The sequence below is a fragment of the Salminus brasiliensis genome, chromosome 22 (genome assembly GCF_030463535.1).
Source record: "Salminus brasiliensis chromosome 22, fSalBra1.hap2, whole genome shotgun sequence".
In the NCBI taxonomy this organism is placed as follows: domain Eukaryota; kingdom Metazoa; phylum Chordata; class Actinopteri; order Characiformes; family Bryconidae; genus Salminus; species Salminus brasiliensis.
In genome coordinates, this window is record NC_132899.1 from 29,899,474 (window position 1) to 29,921,498 (window position 22,025).

The window sequence follows — 22,025 nt, forward strand, 5'->3', positions numbered from 1 at the left end:
TGAATAGACTGTGACCAGACACGAACCTAAATGCACATCCTGTTCTAATTCAGACTTTTATGTCCGCACTTCTAACTATAGTAAAGCCATTTATCACACATCCTAGCTTTCTCAATGAAGCTATTAATTCTGCTTGAGAAATCAGAGCAAGGACACACTTCATTTTGATCAGTGTTAATCTCAAACTCTCAGGGGAAACAAACTCTCGAGGGAACCATGAAGTATTAAACCTTTCATAAATAATTTAATAGGACTGTGCCAAAGCATTTGAATACTGGAGTATCTGTTCATTACAGAGGAATACCTTTACTTCTCTGTTGTTTGCAATAAACCAGTCAATATACAACAAAATACCATATATACATGTATAATTTTATCTAATAATATTACATAATAGCACAAATGTAATAGAAGAATGTTTATACACATACATGAGCCATAACATTTTGCAGATGAAGTCAACAATCACTAGCAAGAAAACAGCCCAGGATAACAGATGTGGGACAAATGGGCAGGTGGGAATTTTCCAAGGGTCAAATTATTATAACCAGGGTTAGTACAGCTCCCGATGCTGCATACGTGATCATCAAAACAGGACATCGGAACAGTAGAAAAAAGGTCGCCTAGAAATACAGTTTACAGGAAGCGTAGTTTGCAAGTTCAAAAAAAAGACACAGGCTACATGACCTGAACATGGCAGAAAGTGGAAGCCATTGCTGGTAAGGCACATGCTACGTTCTGAACGTCTCCATGTCTGTAAACCTCTAACCACCTAAAAGCACAAGCACAAAGCACATAGTCAGGCCAACCCCAACCAAGTGGATTCAACCAAGTATCAGGAAATCTTAGGAGAAAACATCCTAGCTGAGGCTTGGGCACCACTGGACCCTCCAACAGGACCTTCCAATGATCTCAAGCATACCTCAAAGTCCACTTAGGCTTGCTTTAGTGTAGAAGTCGTCGTCACAGTCGCCTGATTTAAATCTTTGGTGGGATTTGAAGAAGCAAACCCAAGAATTAGTGAACTAGGGGCCACGAGAAATGGGCTAAGATTCCGGAGGAACGTCATGTCAAGCGTTTGGCTATGCATCAGGGTGCGCTATTCAGTACTAAACACGCTGGTCATGAAACAGCTCAATGATTCTGAGACTGCAGTCGTCATTTTTATTGAGACTGGGGTTCGATTCAATGGGTGAGACTAATATCGCATTGGCCCACCTCTGTAATACAAGTAAAGTTGCTCTGAAAATGAGCATCTATGCTGTAAATGTGTTGGCAGTTCATTTGTTCTACAGGATATATTTTGGTTATATTATTAGAACATGCGCAGGGTTTTGCTCTTAAAGAGGTTTGGAAATATAGCTTGAAAAAAAAGTCAGGCCATCCCTATTATTTAATGACTTGCATAAAAAAGCTAGTAATTTTGTATTGTGTCATTTTATGCTGGCCATTTTATCGGAATCATTTTTCACTAATACAAGTGCTATGTTTGAAATGCTTGAACAGTAATTCTTCACACACTTACGCTGAATTAAAGCTGTGGCTATGCATTTCTTCCTGCAGGGTATTAGCAGTAGTAGACTGAATAGAAATCAGAAACGGGCAGTCATGAAATCTTTGAGCTAAAGACAAGAGGCAGCAAACTGAACAGGTGTTTCTGAGAATCAGGAACCAAAGAAATAAGTGTGTGTGTGTGTGGGGGGGGGTTCCACTTTTCCTAGACATGGTGTAATTGTATTTTCAATGAAAATTGATCAACAGTACATTTTCACTGTGCAGTCGGGCTGAGGAATTGATTTTTTTAACAGTTTTTTTTCTCCGCTTTGCTGTCAGCCACAATAAATTCTATCCTATAGGTTTTCACTTTTTCATTCACCTGCTTCCTTTTTATTCTCATGTTTTCTCTTTTTTTAAAGCGAGGCTGGTTAAGCCCTGGTAGGTAGACTGTGAATGCTGTCTAAGGGAAGATAGGCCTAAAAAATTGTGCAACAGCTTGCTTTTGTTAAAAACAAAAAATTGAATATACTTAACTTCTGCAAATATTCAATAACTCGAAATCCATCAATTTAGCCTTTATTTGTCCGTGTTGTGTAACCTTGTATCTCGGTATCTTGAGTCCGTTCTTTAGCGGTGCGTTAGCTCAAGCGTATCTATTTAGCCTATTCGTACAGGGACGGGTATTTACTGTTACTGTTCGAGGCATAATGAAATAATGAAGATTTATAAAATTATACAGGACAAACTAGTTCTGGGCAGTGTGAACATAGTCTGTGATATTAGTCTATAGACAGCCTAAATAACTCTCCTCTACTGTAGAACAGGAGGTATTAGTCTATAGACAGCCTAAATAACTCTCCTCTACAGTAGAACAGAAGATATTAGTCTATAGACAACCTCAATAAACTCTCCTCTACTGTAGAACAGGAGATATTAGTCTATAGACAACCTCAATACACTCCCTTCTACTGTAGAACAGGAGATATTAGTCTATAGACAACCTCAATAAACTCTTCACTACTGTAGAACAGGAGACATTAGTCTATAAACACCTCAATAAACTCTTCACTACTGTAGAACAGGAGACATTAGTCTATAAACACCTCAATAAACTTTTCACTACAGTAGAACAGGAGACATTAGTCTATAGACAGCCTCAATAAACTCTTCACTACTGTAGAACAGGAGACATTAGTCTATAAACACCTCAATAAACTTTTCACTACAGTAGAACAGGAGACATTAGTCTATAAACACCTCAATAAACTTTTCACTACAGTAGAACAGGAGACATTAGTCTATAAACACCTCAATAAACTTTTCACTACAGTAGAACAGGAGACATTAGTCTATAAACACCTCAATAAACTTTTCACTACAGTAGAACAGGAGACATTAGTCTATAAACACCTCAATAAACTTTTCACTACAGTAGAACAGGAGACATTAGTCTATAAACACCTCAATAAACTTTTCACTACAGTAGAACAGGAGACATTAGTCTATAAACACCTCAATAAACTTTTCACTACAGTAGAACAGGAGATATTAGTCTATAGACAGCCTCAATAAACACTCCTCTACAGTAGAACAGAAGATATTAGTCTATAGACAACCTCAATAAACTCTCCTCTACTGTAGAACAGGAGATATTAGTCTATAGACAGCCTCAATACACTCCCTTCTACTGTAGAGCAGGAGATATTAGTCTATAGACAACCTCAATAAACTCTTCACTACTGTAGAACAGGAGACATTAGTCTATAAACACCTCAATAAACTTTTCACTACAGTAGAACAGGAGATATTAGTCTATAGACAGCCTCAATACACTCTCAGGAGATATTAGTCTATAAACAACCTCAATAAACTCTTCACTACAGTAGAACAGGAGATATTAGTCTATAGACAGCCTCAATACACTCTCCTCTACTGTAGAACAGGAGATATTAGTCTATAGACAGCCTCAATAAACACTCCTCTACAGTAGAACAGGAGATATTAGTCTATAGACAGCCTCAATACACTCTCCTCTACACTAGAACAGGAGATATTAGTCTATAGACAACCTCAATAAACTCCCCTATACATTATAAACAACCTGTTATGCAAGAAGAATCCATAAATAATATCCATAAATTGAAAATAGAAAACATCCAGGTGTTCTGTGAATTTGTGCCACCATCAATATGTCCTACTTAGCAGCTCCGCACGAGCATATTCTGTCCAGTTGTGCTACTTTGTCAAAGCTTGCTACCATAGTGTATATTTACAGGTACAGATACCTAACCAAACTGCTGGAGGTGCGAGAGTTCCTCCCATGTGGCTAACTGTTAACTTTTGAGGTTACTTGAACATTGAAGTTAGTTGAAATACACCTCTCTAGCTTAAATATTAATATTATTACAGTGTAGCTGAAAAGCTGTGTATAAACGTTTGTTCTGAAACAAACTAAATAGGTAACGTTAAAGAAAATGGGCTCAGTCCATCTGTAAAGAGTTAGACCAGGCAGAACCACGGCTCTTCTATACTTCCCTTCCTTCATTGTTGAAATATTACCGACAGCAGACTGACAGTCACCAAAATGTCACCAACTCCAGTACGTGATGTGCCTTAACTCTCACCAATGTGTGTCCTCACAGCGGGGAGTCGGTCAGTCACGGCCATTAACTACTTTGAAGAAAAAAGTTAAACTGCAGGGGGACGGGGATCGCAGCAGATTTCTTTTTAACAGCGTGATATTTCTACCTCCCACAGCTGCACTCCGATAAGGACAGAGAAGACGGCACTATAAGGTACGTCCTTACTGGTGAGGGGGCCGGCACCATTTTCGTAATCGACGAAAAGTCTGGCGATCTCCACGCCACGCGGAGGCTGGACCGCGAGGAGAAAGCCTCCTACACGCTCAGCGCTAAAGCCGTGGACAAGCTTACGGGCCGAGACCTTGAGGGGCCCTCGCAGTTCACCATCAAAATCCATGACATCAATGACAACGAGCCCAAATTCACCAAAGACCCCTACATCGCCTCTGTGCAAGAGATGGCTGACGTAGGTGAGCATAGAACTTACATGATGGGTCACTAGGGGTGAGTGTGGCTCTTCAAATATGTGTATCGTCTTAATTATCATATCTTTCTCCCTAATTATTCCATTTGTTTAGATATTAACTGTCATTTTTCCTCATTAAGAATTAACTTTAGCTTTAAACTGATGCAGATATGTTAATTAGGTTAACAAAGTGTTCTGCTAGGTTCATTAGCATAGAAATTGTTAGTAGATCTGCCCCAATTTGTTTGTCATGCATATTTGTGGCCATGAGTCCAGTAGGGCGTTGCATTAAGGACACTCCATGGTTAGCTTTGGCCTTACGAGTGCCAACCCTAACCGTCCCAGCAATGAAAGCATCCTGTGTTAAGGGGGGTCCTAGCAAGTATGTGTAAATGGTCAGTGATGAACTTGGGGAAAACATTAGGAACAACCCCTCCCTTTGAAATTGCATAAAATAGTCAGATTTAAAAGAGTAAAAATGGCTAATCTACCACATTGAACTGATTCCTGGACATGCTGGGCTCTTTAGACAGGAGGAGGTTTTCAACTGTCTGATCATCATGCGAATGGCTTCATCCCCTTCCATATTGTTTCGCTTGTAAAGATGAAATACACTTTCCAACTTTGTGTGCGCATGGGGGATTGGGGAGTAGCCCCATCTGTTCAAGTCAGCAGGGACAATCCTTCATCAAACAACACAGCTCATCCCTCTATAGCCTTCCAGAAAGTCAATTTCGTAAGCTAAGTTAATTATTCTAAAGTCGAATTGAGTGGATACTGGCTGGTCTCTGCACAGCGACAAAGCAAGAGAGTTTGTGCGAGCGTGTAGGAGAGTGAGCCGATAGTAAAAGCAGCGAGATTAATGAGTATTCACAGCATATAAATATATTACCCTCCCCCGGGCTCATACCATCCCGTTTAAAGAGCTTATCACAGAGGCAAATGCTAAAGAGGGTCACTGAGGCTTTATCAATCATAATAATTAAACTGTGTGTAAGAGAGATTGACTTCTGAAATCACTGGCTCAACAACAGTAGCGCTCCTGCTGACAGTTGTAACACTGTTGACCCGTTAGCTTTCTTTTCTTTCAGGCAAAATCCCTTGATTTGGTCCGTTTCATCTGCCAAATCCTATTGGCTTAGTGGAGGTTTGAAAGACTAACCAACAGCCTTTTATTTCCATTCATTTCTGAAAAGGCTCTGAAGGAAATGTGCCTTGATGGGCTACAGATATTGAGGTAGATGCTCTCATTCAGTCTTGAATTATTTAGTATTTTGTAATAATGCGGCTTACCGTTTTACTCTTTTACAGATAGATAAGTATCAGATAATATTCACATAAAAACATTAAACAAATTACAGAACTAAAAACTTTACTGTGAAACTAAACATCTTGTCCAGTACAGTTTTTTTTTTTTTCCCCCTTTTTATTCCATTTTATAACTTTGGCACTGCCAATTAACCCACCCGTTCTCAGCTTCCCCTAGAACTAGCACCGCTCCCGATACTAGCAAGGTAAGGACTCAGATTCCAGCCAGCAACCACCTCTTTTCAAGCCACAACTGACACATCTATACTTTCTATCAGTATTAAAAGTCACAGTTGAAGAGGTTAAAGCGTTCATTGGATAATTGCCATGATGAGGACTCGCCTCTTTCCATAAGATGTCCTCGAGGCTGAATCTTAAGTCTCAATCTTCAGCATTAGCTCAACGCCAGTTTGCCTAATTAGTCGCTCACTCAAATTCAGAGCATCTGTACACTCGATCCGACGAGCCTTGGAGGATACTTCTAACCAACTGCTGCTTACGAGCTCATGAAGAACAAACGACAACAGCTCTAAAGTTAATAAACAAGGATTCCTCCAAACTGAAATGGTTGTTAAGGTACACTGCAGTTAAGATCGGGCTTGAGGAATACAGCTAATACTTCCAGACCAGTGATCACCAACCCAGCTCCTGGAGATATACCATCCTGCAGACTTCTAGGTTGTATAGTACAGAACGTGCTCCTGTAAATTAGACTTTACTGCTGTAAAAGGGAATAATCAGTCTGTAAGTGCTGTGATGTGCTGTTAGCCATTCTAGCTACCAGGCAGCTAAACGTAAGGGCAACAATCGTCCGTTTTCTCTCTGGTTATGGAAGCTACAGTATAGTAAAGTAGGCTAGTAGGTTAACAGTTGGGGGGTTTTTTAGCCTCTGGGACATAATGCTTCCTGACACGCTGCACTAATAACAAATTTTGGCACCAATATATTATATTAATTTCAATATTTTAAAATAGTCGCTGAATTTAGTCAGACAGGTTGCAGTTTGACCAGCAGATTTTAGATACGCCAAGCAACTCTGACTAATGCTGATGTTAGGTAGTCATGATATTAAATATTAATTTTTTAATATATTGGGACGTGTAATTTGCAGTAGGCAAACGAAACAGAGCCTTTCACAGTTAATAATAGTTTTTTTCCTTTGATTAAGTTGAATTTGTTTACAACGAGATCTTGTGTTGAATGCTGAATGGATGCATTGTGAACTGTGTGGGTTGATGTACTGTCAGAAGAAAGAGTGAGTTTGACCTACTCTCTTACTGCAGCCGGCATATGACTCAGTGTGGATGATGTAGCAGTGATCACTCTGCAAGCGTAGCACTTTTAAAGGGCTTTCGGGCTCATGTTCAGCAGTGTGAAGGAGTTCATTTCAGTCCATGTGTGCTGTGCATGCAAAGCAGCAGAAAAAGGACACAGATACCATTTCTGTTGGGCCTTTTGGAGGTAAGGGGAGCTGCACAGTGATCTATATGGTCGTATGCTGTGATGTGACTGAGGGGATGTTGTTGTTTTTTTTAATGCGGGTAAATATTAGCGTTCGAAACTTGAAATTGATGCATTTTATTGGAGCAGCATTTTAAAATAAATTGCGGGGTTAGAGTTTGCTGTTTAGTTGGACGTAGAATTGTGAATTAAAGGGTAGTCACTCTAACACCCCTTAACCCTAGCAAAATCACTGACACTCAGCCTATAGCGTAAACGCCTTTTCTAAAACGGTCCCAAAACTCTTCCATAAATGATTACGTTGATTACTAATAGTAATTGAAACTCTTCTCCCGCCATGCAGTGGAATTTAACAGTAGGCTAGTAGGTTGCCGTTACAGTTGATACAGTAGATGCTGCTTTATATGTGTAGGTTGAGTACTCGAATGTGGTTTCAACCATTGCACAGAATTTCATTGAGATCAACATAACCGATAATAATACATTAAATCTTGCTTTTAATGCATTTAATGCCATTTTTTCTCCCACAGTTACATTCCTGATAATTAGATATTCAGAGGGCTTAGAATAGTAATGTTCTATCAGACACCTTCGTTGAAATTGAGTTATGTACATTTAGGTACTGCTTGATGAATGAATATTGGATTGCCCTTAAAATCACTTGGCCTGCTTAACCGGCTTAATGTTAACTAATGCCCAGTTTAATAAGCTAATCTATCTATTCTTTAAAACCGTGAGCAAGCTACCAGAGTAGCAAGTTAAATTAGCATTTACTTTTATTTAGAGGCTTGTTTTCCATTCATGGAATGAATCCAATGTTCTAAAAATGTCCTGGAAGGTTCAGCTGTTCACTCAGGTTTACTCAGATTGTGGATCTTAGACACTGATGCCGAATTTATTAAAGTTTCTAATGTTGTCCTGCTACGTGGACAAATACATTACGCCAGCTTCATGGCTTACAGTGTTGAACATCTGAAATGGAAATGCAAGTTATTATACAAATATTTGTTAGCAAGGAATAGGACATTAACACATTCCTCACATGTATTGGCAACTTTGCCCGTTAGCAACTTTTCTATCTTGCATCAGTCAGCTATACTGAGTGGTATTTGCTTCCAATTTGGTGACAAATGTGCACATTTTTAATAAGGATTAAATTAAAGCACTTTTTTTAGATGATCTTTAACTATCTACCAAAATAACACTAGTCCGTCCTATTAGTTTCTGAATTAAGAATGTTGTGCAAGGTTTTTTTTTTCGTGCCAGAGCAAAGTTTCTATTCTAGTTTGGGTTTAATAGATTTGTTCATCCTGAAAAATTATAGTTTCTTAAACAATATTTTACTGCTTAGTGACCAAAAAACGTTTGTTATTTGTTAAAGTTATTTTACTACAAAATTAAAGTCCTTAATATCTTAATATTACCAAATGCACATTGTTATTTTAAAAGAAGTTAGGACACAGCATGAAAATCTGTCTTTTTTAATATATTTAAACATCTGGAGTTGACCTTCACTGAACCAAACCAATAAAACAAAATAAATATATTTTTACATAATTAGTATTAGTAATTAGTAATAATTAGTTTCCTATAATGATCTACCAGTCTCTGATATCAACTGGCAGAAAGTGTTCCCACTCCTCTATGCAGAAATCTTTCAGCTGTCTGACGTTCCAGCTTTAGTTTGTAGACAGATGGTCTCACTTTTTCCTCAAACCACACAGTAAAGAATTCCTGGTGGATTCTATGTTGGAGAGCTCTCCAGACCCTACTGCAGAAAAGCAGCCCCCAAACCATGACCTCTCCACCTTCATGCTTCACAGCTGATACGGGTTCTTGTGCTCAAATCTTATGCTCATCTGTCTAAAGCACATCTGCCCTGGTCTGGGTCTGGGTGTTCACTTGGTCTCTGATGTCATATTTGACAGTAAGGGTTTCGGTTTCCTCTTTGCACACCCAACAGAGACAGGCTCTAATCCCCTCTAATGATGTTCTAATCATCTGATTCTAATTTTAGGCATTTAAAGTAGTGCTAAATGTGGGGCTTTCCTAACTTTTTCCTCACCGGAAAATATCATTTGTATTAATTACATTTTACAAACTGTTTAAAAAAGCCATTTCTTAAAGATATATCTCCGAATATCGTCTCGTAAAGATCAAATTCCCATATCTTTCATGGGGGAAGGTTTTCATGGGGTGTCTTAACCCCTTCACATGACAGTAGAAGGCAATGATTTGTTTAGAGTCCAAACGAAACGTTTCTCTCTTCTCTCTCTTCTGTCCAGGTACATTTGTTGTGCAGGTGACGGCCACAGACGCTGATGATGCTACATACGGTAACAGCGCTAAAGTGGTTTACAGCATTCTGCAGGGGCAGCCGTACTTCTCTGTGGAACCAGAGACAGGTCTGTTTCAAACCGTTACGTCATACATACTTCCAGTCTTCTATTCTCGAGTATCACATTCCACACACACAGCCTCTACCACACTCCGTTATTTACTGTTTTTCTCCCTGCTGGAGAGATTAGAGACAGGGCACAGACGAATGTATAGTAAATGTAATAGATAGGAATTTTGAAGCAAATCTGATGTGTTTGCTTAAAGAGAAGAGAAATTAAACGCCCCAAAAAAGACATTAGCAGATTACTGGGCCAGCTTATTGATATTATGCTTTATCTCAGATGAGCTCCGTTCCACAGTTTACCCTGGATATCGGACCATAATCTGTGTGTGAGTGCACATCTGTAGTTTGAAGACAGGATGTACGCTAATACAGCATTACTGTATGTTAATGTTGTTATATATGTATAATAATGCGACCAATATTGGCAAAAAATATATTTTGTTACTTTTTTTTTGTACTTTTGTTAAAGTAGTTATATTTAATGTATATGGGGTAAACGACTAAATTTCTCCCCACTTTTGATTATTTTTACAATAAATATTAAATTCAAGTATTTTCCAAAGCTTTTGATGATTTGTGATCAATCTAAGCATTAAAAAGTGAAAACATGATATCCTATGATCCATTATGATAACTAGATACAATGTACACTGTACAGTAACTGGGAAAAAGTCTGGTCAAAACAACCATAAAAAGTACACTAAAAGGCACCCAGCCTGTGGGTGCTGAACACAACAGGAACACAGGGTTAGGCTTCAAATACCTCGTAGGGCGAGTTTATTTAGCTCCCACAGTGTGAGGAGACAAAAAATAGTGGGAGAAAAAATTAATAATCTTGGCTGGAGCGGGCTTCTTCAGACTCAGCGGTGTGCAAAAAGGCTAGGTTTGGCGTTTTTGTTGCTGAGCCAGGCAAAGGAGTGAGTGGCTTCAGCTGCGCCCCATTAGCCTTTGCCAACCATGGCCCCATCTTTAAGCCATGCAGGTTTTTCCCATCCAAAAGACTGGTGCTGGAGGTTGTGGTTGTGTATCATAATAAAAATGAATGTCAGACTCCTAACAACCGTGCAATTCACCTGCTAGGTGAACCAACACTGCCCCAATCAGATGAACAGCACCTAACGATGAGAAAATCTAACTCCACTCTCACTTTAGATCTAATTCATATCCATATCCAGGTGTTTGTGACGTCCTTCCACTGTGAGAAAACGACTCCACCCCGTAGTCCAGACCTCAGCTTCACTGAATGTGTTTGGGATGACTTGGATTAATGAGAGGCAGAAAGTGCTTGTAGGAGCAGTAGTATTCATACACAGCCCATCACAAGTTGGGGACACCTGCCTTCCTTTTGAAATGTTCAGTGCTAATCCTCTGGGTGTTTAACGTCATTGCAGTACACATCATGGGACCAACACAAATGCTTTGAATGATCATAGCTGCTATTTTCCACGCAGGCATCATCCGGACGGCCCTGCCCAATATGAACCGCGAGGTCCGTGAGCACTATCAAGTGGTGATTCAGGCCAAGGACATGGCAGGACAGATGGGGGGTCTCTCGGGAACCACCACAGTTAACATCACTCTGCTGGACATCAACAATAACCCGCCGCGCTTCCCCCAGGGTGAGACATACAGCGCACGCTCGCTTGGACGCCATGACCCCACACTGTTTTGATGATGCAGCGTGTGCACATATATTGGCTATGAGGCAGTTCATGCTGATGCTGCTCCAATGTATATTCAGCATCCTGCCCTGCCCTTTTAAACGACCTACTTCTACAGTTCCAGTGCCATTCCTTTTAATACGTGTGTACATTTTCGGTAATTACCATGTTACTAAGCATATTTATTAAATATGGAATTAATTATGCAACAAAGCGGCTTCAAAAAGAATGTGCTTATTTTAACACTTTTGAGTTGTAGCTTGAATATTTTCGATTTTACATAAAACATTTTTATACTAGTTGTGTTGACAACCGCCAGTGTACTACAAAATAATAAGTAGTTGATTGGATGACAGCCCATTATACCATTAAACCTTTAAAATATGATATTTATCTTTATTTAGATTATTTAAGGTCACTTTACGTAAGAATTAGCTTTTCTTTGTCAGTTTAAATCTGCTGCCAGAAGGGTTATGAAACGTGTATGCTGACACTGCACAAATGATTAGTGTGTAGAGTCTGAGCCTTGTGTGCTACCAACAATAAAGGCTTGTTGGATACACTATGATTTTTTGCCTAGTGAGGTTAAGCGTTAAGCTCTTATTTTATTTATTTTAGTCAGAATAACAGTAAAACACAAAATTCTAATTTAGATTAAAATTCTGACAACACACAACAAAACAAAGATCTATGAATTTTAGGCTTTTGGGGCTTGCCTGCATTACACAATGTCACGTTATGGATTGCAAAATTACAAAGGGAGCAGTTAGTCCTAGTGAACTGGATTCAGTGCAGCAGAGCGTAAGACTGTCCTAGTTCTTTTTACCCTTTCAAACCTTAGAAAAACTAAACAATGTGACCGGTAAATGTCTTGAGGAATCTTGATGCAGGTTTTTGCCATATTGCCCACCTTTAATTAATATTGCTGCACAAAGCACAACAGGGACATGCCAGTGAGCTGCAGAAGAGCATTTTCTTGCTAATTTGAGCACTTCTCGAACCTGCATGTGTTGATTAAGCATGTATTGAGTTGGTGAAAAACAAGAAAGGGGTTCGTTTTTCATGCTTTGATTCAGCTTAATTAAAACTGCTGCCTTACTGTCTAGTGAAAAGCTATTGATTGCTTTTCAGAATGAACCATTCTAGCATCAGTGTTGAGAAATCTCCTGAAAGGTCCAAAACAGAGTCCGCTTGAAAAGCAGAGCAGCTTTTAAAAACCCTACCAAGGATTTTAAGTGTCTGTATTGAACCATACAATCTACAGGTTTGCCCTGCAAGTAAAGATAAGGAACAAATCATGTTTTTTTGTTTTAATTAGAATTCCTCCTGCTGCAACTGCATTGATCTTTTAAGAGATATAAATATATATATATGTATTGTTTGCATTGGTCAAAAGGCTCATATGATGCTAACCTGAACTAATAAATAAGCTTGGTGTAGTATCTACACATAGTTAAACCCCTTATTATTTCAAATTAAGCAAAAAGATGGATCTTTCTTCAGTAACTGTTCTCTGGCGACATGTTTTCCAGGTGTGTATCAGTTCAGCGTTCCCGAGTCGTTAGAACCAGGTAGTACAGTCGGCCTGCTGAAAGCTACGGACGCAGACACGGGCAAAAACGCAGAGATGGAGTACACAATCATGGATGACCAGGACATGTTCCAGACCTCCACCAACCGTGTCACTCAGGAGGGTGTCATCACTTTGAGAAAGGTCAGAAATCAACAGCACAACTTACCTTGTCAATATTACAATTACATTGCAGCAGCTGAATTCATACATTAGTGTGGGTTTCTACAAACGTTCAGAGACTGCCGGCTGGTGGGAAAGTCTGTTTCTGGCCAATCGCTGGTATTTTCCAGCAAGCAGGAACCTGGATTTCAGTGCGAAACTGTCCTTGTAATATTGTGCATTTGAAAAATAAAGACTTTGACTTTTGACTGTAACAGCAAGCACCCACCGTGTAGTGTTAATGAACTCTGAGCACTGACTCAGCAGTTCCTCAATGGTCCATGCAGTCGCTTTTGAAAAGAATAAAAATGGAGCCTTTTTTTTGTTCCCCTTGTTTCCCCCCCCCCCCCAGCCTCTCGACTACGAGAAGAGGAAGACGTACACTCTGAGGGTTCAGGTGGAAAACGTCTACCTGGATCCACGCTTTCATTCTCGTGACGCCTTTAGAGACACTGCCACGGTGAAGGTTATGGTGGAGGACGTGAACGAGCCGCCTGTCTTCAAACGACCTGCCTACATCATGGAGGTGAAAGAGAACGCTGAGCCAGGAACCATCATTGGATCTGTCAGCGCCGTGGACCCTGACGCTAACCGGAACATTGTCAAGTACGTGCAGTTTCACAGTCACGTGTTTAGGGGCAATGAGTGGAATCTGACTGGCATGAATTCATCTAAAGCTAGAGCGCTAAAGACTGCAGTCACCAACAATATAGACTGTGAATATTAGTTAAACAGTGTTTACTGACTGAACTGAGGTATCCGGATTAAGGCGTTATTGATACTAAAATGGCTAAGAGCATCTCCTAGAATTCAGATGGGCATAAACACCATTGTTATCAAAAACAAACCATTCAGAATTTTATTTGTAAAGTATTTGTCTGATAATTATATAGTATCCTATAAATTAAATAAATAGAATATATAGACTTATTAGAATTATTGCTGAATTTTATTGGGCGAGATGCAACCTGAAGTTTGTCCTCAGTCAGTCAAAGAGGGTTCAGTCAGTACTCTGAGCTTAGGCGTACCAGCTGCTGTCGTCAGTCGACTCCAGATGCCAATAAATTCTCTCTCTCTCTAAAAATGTAATTTTATAACATTAAATGCTAATATCTGACAATGCAGATATTGATGCTGGTACGTTAGTATAAGAAAATGTAAGATTAGCTCCACTATGTTAGTATTATGGAAACATTTGTTACGTTTCAAATGCAGTAAAAACTACAATAATAGCTAATCACAGGGTTCTGTCTTTGGTTAAAAAGAGAAAATAGGACTTCACAGCATCTGGTCAGGTCAGGAATACACTTACCGAGGTAGGCCCATTATTGTCAATCATCATCATTGTGAAAAATCTGTACGCTGTATGCTTTAACGGAAGTAAATACAATTTACAATGATCAATTACAATCTATTTTATACTCACTTCTCACACATTTCACACTCAGAAAGGTCAGATTCATTATCTGACGCGTACCACATCTTCTGTTAAACAGGGTGGAGGTGCTGCACATGTATGACATGGGCATGTATGGTTGCCAGTGGCACTGGGTCGCTGGTGTTTATTGATGAAATGACTCGACAGTAGTCTGATGACATTTCTGCTCATATTCACTCAAATGCTGCAACATAATGTCATAAAACATCCCGTGGAAATGGAACCTTCTCAAATAGCCAAGTCAGTCACCTTCAACTTAATCGAGCATGATTTTCACTTACTGAAGACAAAACCGAGCCAGAAAGAACCAAAACAAGCAGCAACAGAAGACGGCTGTAGTAAAGGCCTGACAAAACATCTTGCGAGAGGAAACTCAGCATTTTTGGAGGTCTGTTGGTTCCAGACTGTAGGCAGCCATCGACTGCAAAGGATTTCCATCCAGGTTTTTAGCGTGTATAGTGTATTCTAATTAAAATAGAACAATTGGATTTCTTATACGCTTAATGCAGTTAAACCCTCAGTTAAAGCTGAAAGTGTGCACTTCAGTCAATCATTTACTCAGATCCATTGAGTGCACAGAGGCAAAATTGCAAAAACATGCGTCACTGCCCAAATACTTGGACCCGACCTGCTGCAATTTGCCGTAATGATTCAGGTGTAATGCTGCACATAATTAAAAATTTGTACATTTGTGCTGGTCAGGAAATCTGACCGTTGAGAGCAGAAAAGAGTTAAAGATTAGTAGTCGGATTTTGAGGCCCCTCATGAGCGGAATGTGGAAACAGCAGTATACAGTTGATGTGGTATCATATGCAGTTCTCTGCACTGTGATTAATGTGATTATACCTAATAGCATATCGGTTTCTGTCTCTGTGGCTTAATGAAGTCAATACATTTACAGACATCTTCTGTTTTTTAGAGACTGAAAGTCCTTGTGGAACTACTGAAGACACCAGCCTTCCTGCCAAACATAACTAACCAGGTTAACTCTATTGAACAGAGCATGCAGATTAACACTGTTCATCTACAAATACTGTTAGCTGGCTAGATGAATGCAGATGTGCACCAGTGAGTGGTCAAAACAGCAGGCTGAAGATCACAGTTCTACGTGTCGGTCAGATTTAGATATTGGATAATATTGCACTCTGGTCAATACGACACTGCCTTTTTAAAAACATTTAAGCCTACGCTGTGGCCGTCGTCCAGAGCTTCCTGTAGCTCCCACCTGTAGACCCAGCAAAAGCCACGCACCCTGTAATCACATTTATTCTAAAGCAGGTTCTTCACACACACTCGATAGCCGATATTAGCCACGTCTGACCCTGAATTAACTCTTAATTAGAGAGACTGTGCACAGACTTGAATGGGGAGCGCTAGTCTTTATCACAGTGGGCTGCTGTTGAAATGTCTGCCGTGCTATTGTTCTGCAGAGGAATCATCTCACTGGAGCTGTCAGATGTGTTAATTACTTTGCACACACTGTTCTTTTCCCTAGCCGGTGAAAATCCTTCATACTGGGTTCCCGAATTCTGGCTTCCAGAACCTCTGGTGGTGGTTTGCCTCGCTGCTAAATCCGCTTCTTAATCATGATCAGAAGTCCCAGCCGAGACAGAATTACATAGAGTGTTGATGTACTGTAAACTGCACTGGAGCTTTGCCTTATCTCCATTTTCTCTCATTACAAAGCAGCCAGTGCGGAGTTTAAACGTACGACCGGAAACTCCACATTTCCAGAAAGGAGCTGTGAAGGTGTATTTTCTGTGAGCTGCCTTTTATTGCTGTACAAAACAAGGCTCGCACCCGTGAATCCTTGTTTAATGAATGTAACAAAATCCTAGGCACTGGCAGAGTTCTGATGGCTTTGCTGCTTATTTCTTGCAACATAATAGATCATCTGTCACAAGGAGCAATAAGGAATAGTCAGAAAATCCATGTGCCCAATTATCACAGATAAATCCACTATGGCATGGTTATTATGTGACAACAGTGAAATGAAAATTCTTGTGCGCAGTTCCAGTCACTCCAGTCACTGCAAAAACTGCTAAACTGCAAGAGCACCTCTGCCAAACGCCCAACCTTGGGCATAAAGCCAAAGGCCACACATTTTATCCCCTTCTTGTGATACCGGCACCCAGCACTCAGCACTCAAACCTTTCAGAGGTTTAAACCAAAGAATTTTAATGTAAGCTTTTCACAGTAGTTGAAGAAAACTGTCAAATCATTGTTTAGGTAAAACCTACTCTTCACACAAAGGAGAACTCTTTCATGAAGCTTAGCGTTTTGCAGTTTGCCAATGCTCCCAATGGCTTGGCAAATTGCAAAAAGTGAAATGTTCCCAGTGGCTTAGCCATATACACACGGCTTACGATGCTATTTGAAAAGCACAATTTGAATGAAGTTAAACCTCCTAACCCAGCAAGCCTTGCTACACACCGAGGCGTATTATTCAGTAACTACAGGGATGTCTGTACAAACTGGTGAGGCTATTCTTTGGTAATAGAAGTAATAACACATTCGGTCTGCCGGCGGACCATAGGCCATAGGGTTACACTCTTCTGAACCACCTTATGGTTCCTGGCTTTTTTCCCCTCCACTCACTGTTATAACTTAGTAACAACTCAGCCAGTTTGCACTGTGTTGTATGTAGTTAAATGATTAGCCATCTTTAGTGTTTAGTACAACCATAAGTGTTAATACTGAATCCATGTTTTTGTATAATGCTACTACTGAGACTAGAGACGGAGGCCTAAGGTGGGAGGGTTTGGCAAATGGCCGTGCTGGAGTGGGGTATTGATTGGAGCTGGTCGATCTATTTGCAGTTGCATTAGATATTGTGAATATTAGAATTGCCACATTTATACAATACAGTGTTGCGTTTCTGCATTGCTATATAACTATAGTTATGATGGGGGATGGGTATGTATAGAAGTGTCTGTTCAGATTGTTTATAGACCATTATCTCCTATTATAGTGTAAAACGTTTGCTAAAGTCTCTGTATGGAGGTTCTAATGATACTGGTCTTATTCTGATGTATATAAAGACTTAAGGTTGCTTATTGACTAATATATGGGATATTAATATATTTCACATTAGTGTAGATTGTTTATTGAGATTATTGATGTACTAATGTAGGTTATTGAGTTTATTTGCAGACTAGACTAAACTAAACTTTTCTGGTTTTGGGGTAGGGGGTGTTTATTTATTAATTTTTCCATATATCATCTTTTCTAGACGATAAGGACACTCCATGAAAACATTACGTCCCAGGAGACACACAAACACAGGCTGGATGAAATGATCGTGCTAGAGTGGGGTATTGATTGGAGCTGGTCGGCCTATTTGCAGTTGAATTAGATAAAGTGTTGCATTTCTGCATTGCGATATCACAATAGTTTGGGGCATTGATACACCCCTAAAAAATAGTATTGATCGACAAGACAAGGTGTCCCCAGACTTTTATTCTAGTGTATAGAAGTGTTTGTTCAGACTGTTTATAGACTATTATCTAAGTTCGGTTTACTGAAGTCTTAAAAGTGGCCTTTAGCGTAGCATAACCAGTCACCAACACCCAAAAGAAACAGAATATCATACTAAAGGTTTTAGAGGGCTTTAAAACTCCTATGGCCGACAAACACAGGCAATACCAACGCAGTAGTATCCTCGCCGCCATCTTTCTAAACATATATTAAAAGAAAGTGGTTGAGCACAAGGACCCATATCTAATGTAAAGCATGGAGGTGGAAACGCCATGGTTTGGGGCTTCGTTGCTGCTGCAGGGCCTGGCAGGCTTAGAGAAAATGTGGGACCATCTATGTAAACACTGAAGCTGATATGGCTCTGCTGAAAGAATTCTGAATAGAGGAGTAGGAAAACCTTTCTCCCAGTGGTTGCCAGAGACTGGTAGATGATTATTGGAATCATCTAACTGAGGTTATCTGTCAAAGGGAGAAATAAAAGCTGTTAAGGCATTGGGTCTTCCTGATGAGAAAATTTAATTATTATTACTTTTTACTCCATCTCAGATATATATATATACATTTTACATTACTCTAGATCATTTTAGTGGAAAAAGCTATAAGCAATAAGTCCTGATACTATTGGCAAAAATGACAATATGAGAAAAGAAAACATTACGTCAGAATATCTATCCGAGTGGACCAAGTGTGCATGTGAGTACATGTAACTAAACAGGGCTCCGGACAAGTACAAGAGTAATACCGAGCCGTGCTCCTATTACAGCCTGTAGGATGTGTGTGTTTTCTGTTCCTTGTTTCAGTCCATAGGCCCATTAATCAGGAGAGAAAACAAATGAGTGTTTAACTCGTGTGGTTAGGGATCGACCCTTTCAGAACCTTCTCATATAGCCAGTTCTCCTGGGTGACTTTAGTGTCTTAAAATTAAAACTGACACATAACTTTGTAGACATGATTCATATTAGGTACTGCAGCGCTCGTTTTTACATTGAAATATATAGCTTGTGTTCGTGGAAAGGGTGTGTGGGGGTTGCTCTATTAGGTTTGGAAATAATCTCTGCAGTGTGAGGGATCTCCAGCACAAAGGCTTGGCCCTGCGGACATTGCATTTAATCAGGGAAGGACATTTTATGTGTGTAAAATATATATATATATTAAGGCTGCCCTCACAGACTGTAATTCAAGGGCATTGCATATACAAATTGTAGCAGAAAAAACAAATTTAGATTTTTTTTCTTTTTTATAAAATTATATACAGATTGGTGGTGTTTAGTACTCCTGGATTGAGATCTTGTTCCTAGCAGTTGTCTTGACTATGGTACAGGCCCGTTTTATCTACAAATCAATGTGTTTACACAGTCAGGGAAAGATCAGGGAGTGAAGCAACATTTACAGAGCAGTTGTTCCTTGTCTTTGCCACTCCAGGCCTGTGTAAATCTTGTAATATTACTCCACCCTATCAGTCCTTTTACTTCTGTATCTTTCAGCGTGTCGACAAATGTTCTTCATAGATAGCTGTTCATCAGGGGCTGCTTATTGTCCGTATCTACAGCAGAGCAGTGACATGATGTCATTTGCACACTGCCTATTGATGCCCACAGTGCAGAGTTTTCAGGTAGCTGTTTCTTTAGTTCGCACTGTAATTGAGAATGGCAGTTATCAGGAGCCTTGAAGGGCAAAGTTGAGGTCTGGAAGACCAAGAAAACTGAGACACCCTGTTTGACTGCAAAAGACCTTCAGGAAAATTTGATCGACACCTACACAAATGACCTTCAGGGAAGGTGAAGTTAAAATAGAACTGCTAGTGGATCGGTCATGCTTTGCGCTCGTGTTGCATTCAGTTTCTGTAATTCCCCAAACCCCACCTAAAAGACTCTTTAACTGCACTAGGTACACGTGTGAACAGGTTACAGACACATGTTCTTAACACTCCAGCCACCTCATAAGGTATAACATATGTAGTGTGAAAGATGAGAAAGTGCCTCGATGCTTCTACATGAACAAAGTACCACCTATAATACACACGTCATCATCACTTGCAAAAATGTGCAAATAACTGTTAATCAATGCAGCGAATACCCCAAGCATGACCTGTTCTCACCAGTCTGCAAAGTCTTGTGATCATGGTTCTTTTAAATGTTTGGTGCTGCCAACTGACCCACCTGTTCGTAACTTGCAAAGCCAGCCACCGCCTCATTTGAAGGGAAAGCATCAGGTGTCCAGCTCCACTGCACCAGCTAACAGCCAACATCGCTATAAGGGTGATTAAGAGAGAAAGCACCACTTACCCAACTGGCCAGTTGTGCTCCCTCGGACTCTATCCGCCGATAAAGCTCATGACCCCCCAAGCTACAGCAGCAGCCCATTAGACTGCTGAGCCACTCACAGCCCCAGTCTCGCGAACACAGCTTTTCGTTGTTTCCTTTGCTGTCCTTTCTGAACAGGTCACCCACGATCTAATTTAGTGCCAGCTGTGAACAGGGCCTATTCGTATAGTGTGCTGGTGTGTTTTTACCCAGATGGGTAATCGAATTCCCATCTGCCTTTGGGTGGGCAGTGGTATTACACACTCTGTATACACACTCCGCTACATGGACTTAAACTACTTTACATACTACAGCAAAAAAAATAAGCAAACTAAACTAAGGACATGTTGTTTATCCACCTTTAAACCAGGTGGAACTGGAAGAACACTCATTATCATCAGTGCATGGTATTCACATGCAGTGCACTTTCTCACATCAGGCATAAAAAGGGGTCTGAAAGCCTGAGGGAGCGAATGAGTCGTTTGGTAATGGAAAGAGTAATGGCGCAATCTAAGAGTCTTCAAATGAAACCTAATTAAGAGATAGAGCAGTGGAGCTTGCTTGTTAGCTAATCCTAATAAGTATCGGAACTGTGAAAAATGTTCAACTAATGTACTTTTCCCCCCCTTTACTTATTTGTTGTCCAGCAGGGCCTCAATAGTCTCTGTTCTCTGTTGATAGGTATCTAATTGACTGGCGCACGGATATGGACCATGTATTCAACATATATCCAAACAACGGGTCAGTGTACATCTCTCGTCTGCTGGACAGGGAAGAGCAAGCCTGGCACAACATTTCAGTACAGGCTACTGAAAACAGTAAGCTTCATATCAAAACTCGAATTATGACAAATTGATGTTAAAACGTACACATTGTTTTATTATGACTGTGACTATTAGGACTAATTTGGCATAATGACCACGGGAGTGATTACCTTCTAAAATGTTTTTTTTGGTAACATCAGAGATGTGTGGCAGTTTAGCTTAATTAACATCATCTGTCTGAAAGCGTCCTGTGCATTTTGGTTGATTTAAGGTATTTTTGCACATATTGGTTAAAGAGTAAAGCATTTGGACATTTTTCTTTATTAAATATAGATTTTTTTCTACAGTAGGGTTTCAAGCTGTTCTCACAACGCTAACGTTTCCGTTTCAGACAGCCTGATGAGTCATGTGCCGGTTTATGTGAGGGTGCTGGACGTAAATGATAACGCCCCAACCTTCGACAATGTGGACGAGGCGTTTGTTTGTGAAAATGCCAAAGCGGGCCAGGTAATTCAATTAACCATGATCTTAAGAATGGCCTTATCTGCAAACCTAGTATATAATCCATACGACCATTATTAGTTGTGGTTAACCCTTAAAACCAGCTTTGCAAGGATATATTGTAGATTTTCTAACACAGGACTAATTTGACTGTTCCTGATCAGCATCAGCAAGTACTTTATATTGAATAAAAAAAGACCCCAAAATCCACTTTACAGACATTCTAGTTCAAGAATTTCTATTGTTATTGACCAAATGCAGAAAAACTAAGCAAACGTAGCCTAAAGTTAGCGACTGGCTTTACCTAGCTAATGGGGGGTTGTAGCTGTTATTGAAATGCCTCATATCAGTGGTGTTAGTCTGTCCAGTGTCGAGGGAATCAGAGAGATGCTAACAGCTTTTAACCTGGCTAATTAAAACATCTCATTACA

General features: G+C 39.9%; 1 protein-coding gene across 3 annotated transcripts in view; it reads left to right on the forward strand.

Moving 5' to 3' along the window:
- Positions 1-22,025, forward strand: part of LOC140544110 (cadherin-10-like) — a 103,642-nt gene that overhangs the window by 75,256 nt on the left and 6,361 nt on the right. For all 3 annotated transcript variants that reach the window (XM_072667487.1, XM_072667486.1, XM_072667488.1), the window contains 7 exons: positions 4,255-4,549; positions 9,600-9,719; positions 11,170-11,337; positions 12,912-13,093; positions 13,464-13,717; positions 21,011-21,147; positions 21,485-21,600. In XM_072667487.1, the coding sequence (XP_072523588.1) occupies positions 4,255-4,549; positions 9,600-9,719; positions 11,170-11,337; positions 12,912-13,093; positions 13,464-13,717; positions 21,011-21,147; positions 21,485-21,600 (1,272 nt within the window). The remainder of the gene's footprint in view (positions 1-4,254; positions 4,550-9,599; positions 9,720-11,169; positions 11,338-12,911; positions 13,094-13,463; positions 13,718-21,010; positions 21,148-21,484; positions 21,601-22,025) is intronic.